Source organism: Peromyscus californicus, unplaced genomic scaffold (assembly GCF_007827085.1).
Source record: "Peromyscus californicus insignis strain IS unplaced genomic scaffold, ASM782708v3 Scaffold_3__1_contigs__length_106647218, whole genome shotgun sequence".
NCBI lineage: Eukaryota > Metazoa > Chordata > Mammalia > Rodentia > Cricetidae > Peromyscus > Peromyscus californicus.
In genome coordinates, this window is record NW_026294551.1 from 47,735,803 (window position 1) to 47,748,712 (window position 12,910).

The following is a 12,910-nucleotide window of genomic DNA, read 5'->3' on the forward strand; positions in this document are numbered from 1 at the left end:
TTAGCACAAAAGCATCAGGCCCCACTGGCTAAGCAAATAGCAGAAAGTGGAGGCATTGGGGGGAGAAGTTACCATAAAATGAGCTTATGCTTGGAACTATGGTGATAAGTAGGATAAGTACAAGACTTATTTACTTGCTATCCCTAGGGGTGGAGATCAAACCCAAGACCTCAGACACGTAAGCTAGGCAAGCACTCTACTGCTAAACTATACCTCTGGCCAGCCCATCGTGTCTATCTTCACATAATTCAGATATAGGAGGAAAAAGCAAGGAAATTAGTATTTTTATGATTTCCAATGTCAGTTATTTTTTTTTAATCAATGTCACATTTTACAATCAAAGGTGTTAAAATGGAAAGAAGTATAAACTGCCTGTTGCCTTATTTGATTGCTTTGTGAATTTTTTTATTAGTAATGTTACTTGAAAATTTTAATGTATTTTTAGGGAAGGTTTATTTATGTATTTTATATATATGGCTCTTTTGTCTACATGAATGCAGATGCATACCGAAGGGCATCAGATTCCTTTATTATAGACAGCTGTGGGACACCATTTGAGTGCTAGCAATTGAACTCAGAGCCTCTGGGAAGAGTAGCCAGTGCTCTAACCCCGAGCCACCTTTCCAGCCCCAATTTAAAGTACTTTTAAGTGTACGTGTTATGATATGTTCCAAAGAAAAATTTCCCTTTGTCTATTTATGATACATTTTAAATTAAGAACAATAAAGTAATAACCTGCATGTGGTTTTTAAGTTAAATAGAACAGAAAGGTACTTAATGAAATTATTGACCTTTGCTTCACCCTGCCCAGTGGGTTTTTTGTGTTTTTTTTTTTTTGTTGTTGTTGTTGTTTTTGTTTTTGGAGACAGGGTTTCTCTGTGTAGCCCTGGCTGCCCTGGAACTCGCTCTGTAGTCCAGGCTGGGATTAAAGGCGTGTCACCACCACCTGGCTGACCCAGTGTGTTTAAAACAGGGTCTTGCCATGTAGTCTATGACATCTACCTTACTGTGTAGCCCAGGCTGGCCCCAGGCTGGCATCCACCTGTGGTAGTCCGCCTACCTCTGCCTCCCCAGTGGTGGGATGACAAGTGTGAGCTACCACACCCAGGCCAGAAATAACTTCTCAAAGGAAAACTTGTCCACGGGGGCCTGCAAGATGGCCCAGTGGGTAACGCACCAAGCCTGAGGATCAGAGATTGATTCCCCGAACCTACATGGTGGAATGAGGGGACTGACTCCTGCAACTTGTCCTCTGAGCTACAAGCACACAAGGAATAAAGATTAAAAAACAACAACAGTCGCCCCGCTGGGTTCCGTGGAACATTTCTGTAAACCAAGTTAGCCAGAGGTTGAAAGGTTAAGGCCAGTTTAGGCTGCAAGATCCTACTTCAAAAAGGATAAAGAGAAAACAAAAAGGTCCAGAGATGTAGCTGAATTGGTAGAGTGCTCGCCTACTTGGCATAAAGCCCTAGATTTAATCCCCAGCACTGTACGAAACAAAACTTCTGATGTGGCCTTTGGTCTGGGTCGGTAATGCCAGCACTTGAGAGATCTCGGTAAGAGGATTGGTACTCATCTCCATAGTGAGTTCAGCACCAACCTGGCCTAGGTGAGACCCTATCCCAAAAAAGTACAGAAAGGAGGGGGAAGATTTGTAGTTTCGGTTTTGCTTTGGTTCCTTTTTTTTTTTTTTCTTCTGAGAAACAGTCTCATTATGCTGTTCAGATTGGCTTTGAACTCCTGGCCTCAGTTGTTTCCTGTGTCTGCCTGCCAAGTAGCTGGCACTACAGGCCTGTGGTATACTAAGCCCAGCTTTATTTTTATTTTTTGGCTATTGTAAATGAAGATGCTTTGAACATTTATGTACAGATCTTTATACATATAAATATTTAAATATACCACATAAATTATTCATAATATATACATAAATTATGTAATATGTATTAAATTTTTTGGATATATAAAGTAATCCAGATATTTGCAGATAAATATCTGGGAGTGTGATTGCTAGGTCATATGGTGACTGAATGCTTAATTTGATAGAAATCTCCACCTTTTCCCAAGTGTTTATGGAAATTCTAGTCACCAATGCTTAGTGCCGTCCATCTCTGTGTTTTGCTGTCCTGATGAATGTGTAAGTGTAATGCTGGCTCTCTATGATCTTATTTGTATTTCCTTCATTAGGAATGACATTGCGTCCATCAGTGTCTTTATTGTCCATATGTATAGCTTGGGAAGTGTCCACATTTTTTTGAGGTCTTGAATTTGGGTTTTGTCTAGAATGTGGTAGTATGTGACTGTTGTCCCAGCCAGAAGCTGGGAGGTCAGGAACTCTAGGCTAGTGTAAGCTACAGAACAAGAGCAGGTCCTGAAAGACAAAAACGTGGCAGGATTTATTTTGTATATGTCTTCTGTTAAATATAAATATCACAACTATTTTCTCATAGGCTGTGTTGCCTTTTCATGTAAGGTTTTAAAGGTCAAATGCAGAGACTCCACATTGACAGGAGCTCAACCACTGAGCTACACCCCCACTTACCTTTCCACTTTTAGAACCATTTTTTTATGTGAGTGTGTGTAACCATGTGCCACTGAACATGGATAGAGGTCAGAGGACTACTTACACAAATTGCTTCTCCTACCAAGTGGGACCCAGGGTTTGAATTTTAGGTCATCTGGCTTGGCAGCAAGCACCTTTACCCCCTATTGGCTCTCAGTGACACTCCCCACACGCCCAGGGTCTCACTCTGTGACCCTGGATGGCCTCAAGCTCACAGAGCTGTCTGCCTCTGCCTCCTGAGTGCTAGGATTGAAGGGTGCACGATGGAGGCTGGAGAGACGGTTCAGTCAGTAGCACTGGCTGTTCTTCCAGAGGACCCAGGTTCAGTTCTCAGCACACAATAGCTGCTCACAACGGTCTGTAACTCCAGGTTTCCTTCTCTGAATTGTACTTTTGTACTCTTAAGTTTTTACAATTTTTACTTATTTCTAGGTTAAAAATCTTTTGTCCCATGTTTTTCTCCTAAATTTCTAAAGTTTTAGATCTGCTTTCAGACTCGTGAACCATTTCAAGTTAACTTTTAATTAGTTAACTAACTAGTTAGTTAATTGTTTTTTGCGAGCGTGTGTGTGTGTGTGTGTGTGCAGATCCGTGTGCATATGTGTGTAGTCCTGAATTCAGCCTTGGGTGTTGTTTGGGACAGGGTCAGTTGTTTGAGAGCTTCAGTTTGCCCAGTCGACTAGGCTGGTTGACTGTCCACTGAGCCCCAGGTTTCTGCTTGGCCTTACCTCCCCAGCGCGGGAATTACAAGCATGTACCACCACGAGTAGCATTTTAAAACACAGGTTCTGGGGATCCAGCTCAGGTCACCAAGCTTTGCCAAGCATTTAGCAAGGCCTTGGGTTTACTTCTTATGCATGGCGATTTCTCAGACCAGTTTTGTTCCATTGAGGTACTTTGTTGTGTTTGACAAAATCCATTGAGTATGTAGGTCTGTTTCTGGAATCCTATGTCACAGCTTAACCTGGTCTTGAACTCATGATCTTGCCTGAGTCTCCTGAGTATTGAGATTTACAGGCGTGTGTAACCATGCTCAGCTGTGTTTCTGTTAGCATGCATTAGTCATTTGGAAAATATCGGCTCATTACACTTTACAGATCTTCCATGTTTGATGTTTTATTTAATTAGAAATTCACATTCGTGCTGAATGTGGTGGCACTCACCTGTACTTCCAGCATTGGAGGCTGAGACAGGAAGCTCTCGAGGTCAACTACAGATACATAACAAGAATGCCCCCCCCCATTATGTTCATATCACACTGATTTCATGAGAAGAGTCTTGAGTATTGGGAGCTAGAAGCAGGAGGATCAGAAGTTCACAGTCATCCCTAGGGACTTAGCGGACTTGAGGCCAGCTTGGGCTCCATGATTTGTCCAATGATAATTAAAACTTTTCTGCTGGATACCTCTGACGGGCTCTTTTAAATTTAGTTGGATTATCTTATTGTTAGTATGGTGTCTTTTTGCGCACGACAAAGCACATGGAGTCAGAAGACAGCTTCCAAGAGTGTGTTCTCTCCCTCCACAGTGCCTGGGATCGAACCCGGGCTCTCAGGCCTGTGCAGCACCACCTTTACCCACTGAGCAGCCAGGATGGTCCTGGCGAGGCAGGCCCTTAGGATGATATGTTCTCTAGTTTATTCTAAATAGCAGACTCTCCTAAATAAATACAAATTTTAAGTTGTTTTTTTCCATTTTTTTTAAATAAGAATCTGTTTTTGTTTTTTTTTTTCTCTTTTTCAGGCCATAATGCAACAGGGAGATACATCCTTAAAGCCCATCCTTCAAGTCATTGTAAGTAGCTGCATGTGTGGGAAGCCAAACAAATGTGTTTCAGCTCATCTATAATTAAAAATCGCATGTGATGAAAGACACAGAGTTTTGTCTACTTCCCAGAACTCACACTTTCTCTCATATGGTGCACATACACACTTACTCACACACTTTTTCTCTCCCATTTCCAGGACATACTCACACACATTCTTTCTCACACGCACACACCCCCCCATACACACACAAGTAAATACTAAGATTTTTTTGATGAGCTTTACTACTTAAATATCTTTTAATTAATAGATCCGTCATTTAGGGGGTTCTAAAATGTAATGTGAATTTCAAATATCATTAGAAAAGAGACTGCAGGCTCATTCCTGTAGATTCTGAGGCAGTAGGTGAAGATGGGGGACCCCTCCTGGGCCAGTCACCTTCAGGCTGTTTGTTGGCTTCTTAGTCAGCTTCCTTCAGGAGTTTCCCCTGCCCCCCTTCAGGCCAAGTCAGTATCTGCTCTGCCCTGAGATCATTCTGTCCACATGTTGCTATCCTATCTGCTTCTGTGAGATCCTGCTGTGAGGTCATTTTCTTTCCATTTTTAATTGTTTTAATTTATTTTCAGCATGTTCCCCAAACAGTTCCTTGTGTGTGCTAGGTGCTGTGTTATACATAATTTTGAGATACAGGAGAGAGAACACACCATTATTGATACTTCCGTTTATTTTGTTTTTAATAATGTTAGTGGAGAGACTTTGGTGAGAAAAATCATCAGTCCAATTTTCTTTCATTTGTATTTAGGTGTCAGGAGGATAGGCAAGCAGTTCGTCTTGTCTTAAACTAACGGCAGACCCTCTCTCCTGCCACTTAGGTTTACTTACCCTTAGGGATTAGGCAGACAGCCTGCTTAATGAATCAACTTTTCTGTCAACTTTTCTAGAACATTCGTCCCATTACTACAGGGAATAGTCCACCCCGGTATCGACTGCTTATGAGTGATGGATTGAACACGCTGTCCTGTGAGTATGATGAATAAATCTAGGCTGTGGGAATCCTTGGATAACAGCAGCGCACCGTACCCTTTGATTGCAGTGTTTCGAGCACCTGAAGTCCACATTGGCTGTGGGCTTTGTTGAGGGAGAGATGCCTCTGGCGGAGAGCCTGGCTGACAGTACACTGGATGTAGTAGGAAGCTGCCATTCAGCTTAATTAATTTCCTCTAACTGGTGTTGTATGTTTTCTTTGATTAATTTCCCTGAGGATAGTATTGACATTTTGTGAGTGTGATGGGTGAGCCATCCTGTGCTTAACTTTTTCCGGTTTATTTCTGTCCTAGAATCTTTAAAAAGAAGATTTGTGGTGGTGATAGTGGGGTGGCTTCTAGACTATTTGCCTGGTGTCTCTAGTCATAGCACTAAAGACCTAGAAAGGATTGCCTTCATTTTCCCCAGGGAACTGATAGGAAAAATGATCTGGGGTCTTTGAGGAATAGGTAACATTTAGGAGTAGCCCACGATTTTAAGGCGGGGCAGATGTCCTCTCTCTGCAGAGTCCGGGGGTTTTAAACAGCTGTATTTAATGCTTTTCCTTGTGATCAGCTTTCAGATTAAGACTGGAAGGGCTTGGACCTGAGGTTCTCTCTTTGCTTTGCAGCTTTCATGTTGGCCACACAGCTGAACCCTCTTGTTGAGGGCCAGCGACTGGCCAGCAACTGTGTCTGCCAGGTCAACCGATTCATCGTGAACACCCTGAAAGACGGAAGGTACGTGCTCTGTTCTCCACTTGTTCCGCTGTGAAACAGGAACTGACTTGGGAACAGAGAAGGTGCCAAGTGGTAAAGTGGAGGGAGGGAGGGAGGGTGTGACAGGGCAGTGGAGCGCTTCAGCTGAGCTCAGTGACTGACTGTGGCGTCAGGGGAGAAATACAGAAGAAACAAACTGGAAATCCCCCCAAAAAAAGATTAGAGTGCACAATTCTACTTCCTTCTGGTTTCTTTTAATGACGAGGTCACTTACTACAACAAAAAGAAACATTTAGTTATACAGTCTGGTTCTTTTTTTGTGATCTTGAGTCTTTTGTGTCAGTGTGTTGAGCCGATGTAGGATATGGTTAAGTACTTGCAAGATGTTATATGCTAGAAATACAGCATGAGCAGAACTGTTATTCCCCTTGCTAAAAAAATGACTTACTTTTAAAAAAGAAAACTTTATTTTATTTTTGGAGCTGAGGACCGAACCCAGGGCCTTGCGCTTGCTAAGCAAGCGCTCTACCACTGAGCTAAATCCCCAACCCTGAAAACTTTATTTTAGGGAGAGTTTTATATACTTTTTTTCTCATTTTTTATTTTTAATGATAGACTGCACCCAACACACATGGGAAACAAATATAATAAACATTCCAGTGTTGGTGAAATTGTTATAATTTATTTGTTATATATTTTGATGAACATTATATTACGTGTGTGTGTGTGTGTTTGTGTGTGTTTTAAGACTACTTATTTTATGTATGTGGATGTTTTGTCTACATGTATACCTGCACACTAGAAGAGGGCATCAGATCCCATGAGACTATGGTTACAAACAGTTGTGAGCTGTCATGTAGGTGCTGGGAATTGAACCCAGGACCTCTGGAAGAGCAGCCAGTTCTCTTCATGGCTCAGCCATCTCTTCAGCCCCATTCCCTATATATTTTGAAACATTTTTTTTCAATTCATATTAACTGGCTATGTCTGTATTCTAATTTTAGCATTTAGCCTTTCTGTTGTCAATTTGGGATATCTTTTATAAAATTCAATTTAAGATTTGGTAAGTTTATAGTTGGTGTTAATTTTTAAATTTTTTACTTTATTTTTGAGGCAAGGTCCACTGTTTTAGCCCTTGCTAGCTGGAACTCACCTGTAGACCAGGCTGGCCTCTAACTCCCAGAGATCTGCTTGTCTCTGCCTCCTGAGTGCTGGGATTAAAGGCATGGTTGTGGGCAGCTTTGTTGGTGTTGGGTAGCCATGAGCCTCTCTATTCCAGCTCCTTTTTGTGTGCTCAAGCATGTGTGTATTTACTGTGGTTTTGCTTTGCTTTCTTCCGTTTGTCTCTGTCATGAACCAATAGTTTCTGTTTTTATGGTGATTTTTAAATCTGTATTTGAGTTGACAGGTATTTCAAAATAGGTCAGTTTTGTTACCAACCTCCCAAAAAAAGCAGCTCCCAGTGACCTGTGGTGTGTTTTTGTTTTCTGCACAGCTGAGGGCAGCCAGGAAGGCCTCTTGCCTCTAGGCAAGCAGTGTGTACTGAGTTACATCCCAGGCCTCGCTCTTCATAGTTATTATTCAGGTGACCTGTAGAGTGTTCTTAGCTTACCTCATCTTGTTTGTTAATCTATTTCTTTCCCTCTCTCCCTCCCTCCCTTTCTCGTTCTCGTTCCCTCCCTCCCTCCCTCCTTTTCTTTCTCTTTCTTTCTTTCCCTCTTTCCCTCTTTCCCTCCTTCCTTCCTTCCTTCCTTCCTTCCTTCCTTCCTTCCTTCCTTTTTTTCTTCACTATGTAGCCTGGTTTGGAGCTCACAGAGATCTGCCTGCCTCTGTCTCCTGAACACTAATTAAAGTCATGTGCTACCACACCTGGCAGTTTCCATTTTCTTAAAGTCTTTTACAAGCATCTTTTAGCAATTCCTATAGGAAAATTTTGTGAATGTTAAAACTCTCTCATCTTTTTTTTTTTTTGGTTTTTCGAGACAGGGTTTCTCTGTGTAGCTTTGCGCCTTTCCTGGAACTCAGTTGGTAGCCCAGGCTGGCCTCGAACTCACAGAGATCCGCCTGGCTCTGCCTCCCGAGTGCTGGGATTAAAGGCGTGCGCCACCACCGCCCGGCGCAAAACTCTCTCATCTTTAGTGGGCTGCAGAGATAATAACAGCTCCATTGATAAATTGCTTGCTAGGCAAGCATGAGAATCTGAGTTTGTTCTAAAAAGCCAGGTACAGTGGCAAGAGTTCATAATCCTGGGTGGGGGACAGGAGGAGGAGGTAGGTGGATCCCTGGTATTCCCTGCCTTGCTAGCATAGCCTACTGCAGAGCTCAGGTCTCAAAAAATAAAGTAGGTGACTGGTGAGGTAGGTCAGTGGATAAAAGTGCTTGTTGCCAGGCCTGAGACCTTCAGTCCCTATGACATCCTTATGGTAGCAGGAGAGGCTGGACTCTGCATTGTGTATGCATGCACATGTACACATGTACACAATAATAAATGCATAATGTTTAAAGGAAAAACAGGATTGGCATTGGGAAAGTACCTCATTTGGTGAAGTATTTGCCTAGCATTCACACTGCCCTGGGTTTGGTTGGTAGCACCATATAAACCAGGTCTAGTGGTGTATGCTTGTAATCCCAGTATTCTGGGGTAGTCAGGAGGATCTGAAAATCAAGTTCATCTTCATATAGCAAATTCTAGGCCAGCCTGGGCTACATGAGTCCTTGTCTCAAAACAAACCAAGGAAAAAATCAAGGTGAATGGCTCCTGAGTATTGACGCCTGAGGTTGACCTTTGACCTCCACATGCATGTACACATGTCCTATACAAAGGCACTCAGACACAGACACCTGTGCATCCTCACTCACAAAAGAACCTGTGATCTAAAAATGCATGTTAGGTTCTCAGTGAAACCAGTGTACTTAGAAACCTTCAAGTTTATAGTTCCCATTGTGTGTGCCTTGTGGTCCTTCTAGAACTGTCTAGTTAGGTCAGTCCCTTGTGTGAACTCAGCTGACTTGGTGCGGTGGAGAAACACAGTGAGGCGCACACACGAAAACAACAATGCAAAGTTCTGTAGCAGGTACACATCAGGAAGTGTAAGTTCTGCCTCCCGGGTGGTGGCTGGCTTCGTACCAGCACCCAGAGACACTTGAGTGGTGCCGCTCTGGATTGTCAGGACTGCTGCCACATCACTAGGCAATAGGAGCTTTTACCTCTGTTGTTGTTAATCTGATGACACTGTCATAAAGGATGTCCCTTGTTGACCAGAATATCCTGTGTACTATAGAATTCTATTTACTTTTCTGTGTGTTCTAGCAGTACGTTTACTGTGGTAGAATTTTCTATTCTTAGGCCTCTTTCATGTTAGGGAGCATTCTGTTAATCTGCTAGTTTGCTGTATGTCCAGCCGTTTCTGTCAGTTTTGAGCTGGTCTCTATAAACTGCCCAGGCTGGACTTTAATATGCAGGGTTTATGTCCCTTCACAGCAGCTGGGATTATAGGTCCGAATCATTGCCCTTCTCCAGCAGACCTTGTATTACGGATAACTGGCCCATGATCTCCAAAATCTCAAACATGCAAACAAGTTTGTTTCTATTTTTAGGTATTGAATGTTGTATTAGTTAACCTTTCTCATTGGAATGACAGAAGTACCTGATAAAAGCAACTTAGAGAAGGGGTTCTTCTGGTTCACGGTTTGAGGGTACAGTCCTCATGGCAGCTAGAGTCTTTATTCGGTCTGGGACCTCAGTCCATAGAATGGTGCCACCCCAGTTACGGTGGGTCTTCTCACCTCAGTTAATCTAAAGACCCCTCCCGGGCATAACCAGAGAGTTACCTGCTCTGGTAGATCCTGTCGGGTTGACAGTAACAGCTGTCAGAAGTGTCATATTATTCTGGCCTGTTTTTAGGTTTTTGAGCTGACTGTTTCGGTTTATCTTTGGCTCTTATTTTAATGAATTCAGTCTATTTTATGACTCCCTTCTGGGAAGTATCACTCTCAGCTTAGGCGTCTGGCTTACCAGGTTCTTTGTCTTTTGTGTGTCTGGTCCCTTTCGTTTCATACATTGCTTGTTGAATTGTTGCTCTGTCGTTTCTTCTTATTTTGTTCACGATTAATAAGGACAGTTCTGCCGGATTTGGTGCAAGACACATCTTGCCAGCCTGCCTGCCTGGGATCTCTTATCTTCCACTCCGGCCTATCTCGAGTGCTACAAACAGTGCTTCTGGCTTCTAGGACGTGGTTGAGGGGAGGGTGGAGAGCCTTTCTCGGGTGGACTACAGTCCTTGCTGAGAGACACGGAGAAGCTTCTCTCTCTCCACTGAGTACAGTTCCGCTCGTGACTCCGCCCTGACTCACACCACAGCATGGCGAATGGCATGTCTGTGTTGTTTTATACTTCTGCTGAGAGCCTGTGTGTGTGTGTGTGTGTGTGTCTAAATGTGTCTGAATTTTATCTATTCCTCGCCTTTATGGTAGCCATCCAGGTTTATTTCTGACTTTTTTCTTGGGGGTGGTTTCAAGACAGGGTTTCTCTGTGTTACAGCCCAGGCTGTCCTGGACCTTGCTTTATAGACTAGGCTTTTCTCTGTATATGATTTATGAACTTCGTATTTTAAATTTTGGTGTTTTGATTTTACTTATTAATTTGTGCGTGCGTGTGGGTGTGTGTGCGTGTGTGCGTGTGTGTGTGCGTGTGTGTGTGTGTGTGTGTGTGTGTGTGTGTGTGTGTGTGTGTGTGTGTGTGTGTGTGTGCATTTGCTATGGTGCACATGAAGAAGTCAGAGGACCACTCTGGTTCTCTCCTCTCAGTTTTCTGGGGTTGGACTCTGGTCACCAGGCTTGTACAGCAGGTCTTTACCCACTGAGCATATTACCAGCCTGTTTTAATGTTTGTAAATTAAAAGAAAAAAACAACTGTGTGTGCGTGCGCGCGCGCGCACTCCCTTCTGTGCTTTTAGAACCCCATGTCTTCCCCTGTAGCTCTCCACCATATCTTGACAGTCTCTCACTGCCCCGGAGATGACTGGTTTTCGCTGGACTGGTGGTCTCTGACCCTTCTGGACTGGAGTTAGAGGTACCACCAATCCTAACTTTCAGATGGGTGCTGAGGATCCGAACTCAGGTCTTTAGGCTTGCACAGCAAGTACTGTGACTCACTGAGCTGTCTCCTTGGCTGATACTTTGTCCTTTAGCAATTTTTTTGAGATGTATTTATTTTTTTCAATTTTGTATATATAGGGGTTATGTCTGCTGCATGTATGTCTGTGTACAATGTGTGTGTCTGGTCCGTGGGCTCCAGAAGAAGACATTGGATCCTCTGGAGTTGTAGATGGTTATGAGCCATCATGTGGGTGCTGGGAATCGAACCCGGATCCTCCGGAAGAACAGCCAGTTCTCTTAACGTCTGATCCAACTCTCTAGCACCTGATGCTTTATCCTTTAATTTTTATTTACAGAAATAATAAACCAAGCATATTAACTCTGTTATCTGTTTTACCCATTCTACCTTGGTCTATTTGTGTATGTTATTTTGTGGTATCGAATTGAAGACATTTTCAAAAATCTGTATTTAGATTTGCCCATTTCCCCTTTATGATCTCTGTATCGTAATGCTGAAGAAGCTTTCTGACCAAATTCTTCTCTTTCTTCCTTTCCTTTTTCTCTTTCTTTCCTTTTTTTTTTTTTTTTGGTTTTTTGAGACAGAGTTTCTCTGTGTAACAGTTCTGGCTATATTAGAACTCGCTTTGTAGGCCAAGCTGGCCTCGAACTCACAAAGACCCACCTGCCTCTGCCTCCTGAGTGCTGGGATTAGAGGTGTGCACCACCACACCCAGCATTGATCAAATTCTTGACCATATTTTAGTACTTCAGGAGAGGTTTATTTAACCTATGACATGAGTAAAGAATCTGACTTAGTTTCTTTTCCAAATGGGCAGCACATAGAGAGCCAGTGAGAATGTTTTGTTCGCAGTGTGATGGGAAGCCACAGGGCTTTGATTGAGTGTTTTAAAATTTTTAGTTTATTTTATTTCTGAGAAAGGGTCTCATCTCATGTAGCTCAGGCAGGCTCTGCGAGGTGCTGGGGGTTGAACGCTGGGCTTTGTGTAGGAAACGGCATGATCAGGCCTGAGTTGTGAGTGTTTTTAACTTTTTTTTCACCACTGCTCGAGAATGACTGAGGCTCCCACATGGTAGACAAGCACTCTGGTACTGTGCCTTCCATTGTGTTGTCATCTGTAAGAGGCTGTGCAGAGACACTCCACACTCCGGCAGGGCTGGCTGGGCTGTGGTTCAGTCGGGAGTCTGCTTGCCTGGCATGCGTGAGACCACATGGACCCAGGCATAGTGGCACACCCCTGCAATCCCACCCCTTGGGAGATGGAAGCAGGAGGATTGGAAGCTCAGAGTCATCCTCGGCCATAGTGAGTATGAGGCCAGCCTGGGCTGTTATTCTACCAAAAGCCACAAATAAAATGAGACAGGCAGACACAAAAATAAACTGTGATAACTGTGTGGAAAATTGATAGTTGGTGGCAAACACAGATGAAAAGAGACTGGTAACTATTCTGAATCTGTCACTTTTCCCTCTGATCTGATTGGATGTTCATGTGTCACTGACAGCTTTTGGAAGTCTGAAATTATTTGGAACACTTCTCAGTGTTAAACAGTTACCATCACAATTAATTTTAGAGCGTTTTTCTTACCCCCTTAAAGACACCCTGTACCCTTTAGCTGCTAGCCCCGAATCTCTGACTCCCAGGGAGCACTGATCTTTTCGTGTCTGTAGAGTTGTCGACTTCGGACATTTTATGTAAATGGAGTCAGGTAATACCTGGTCCTTCGTGA

General features: G+C 43.2%; 1 protein-coding gene across 1 annotated transcript in view; it reads left to right on the forward strand.

Annotated features, from left to right (window-relative positions):
* Rpa1 (replication protein A1) overlaps positions 1–12,910 on the forward strand; it is a 52,862-nt gene that overhangs the window by 2,371 nt on the left and 37,581 nt on the right. Inside the window, exons 2-4 of the mRNA XM_052756045.1 lie at positions 4,303–4,353; positions 5,267–5,345; positions 5,980–6,088. Of these exons, the coding sequence (XP_052612005.1) occupies positions 4,303–4,353; positions 5,267–5,345; positions 5,980–6,088 (239 nt within the window). The remainder of the gene's footprint in view (positions 1–4,302; positions 4,354–5,266; positions 5,346–5,979; positions 6,089–12,910) is intronic.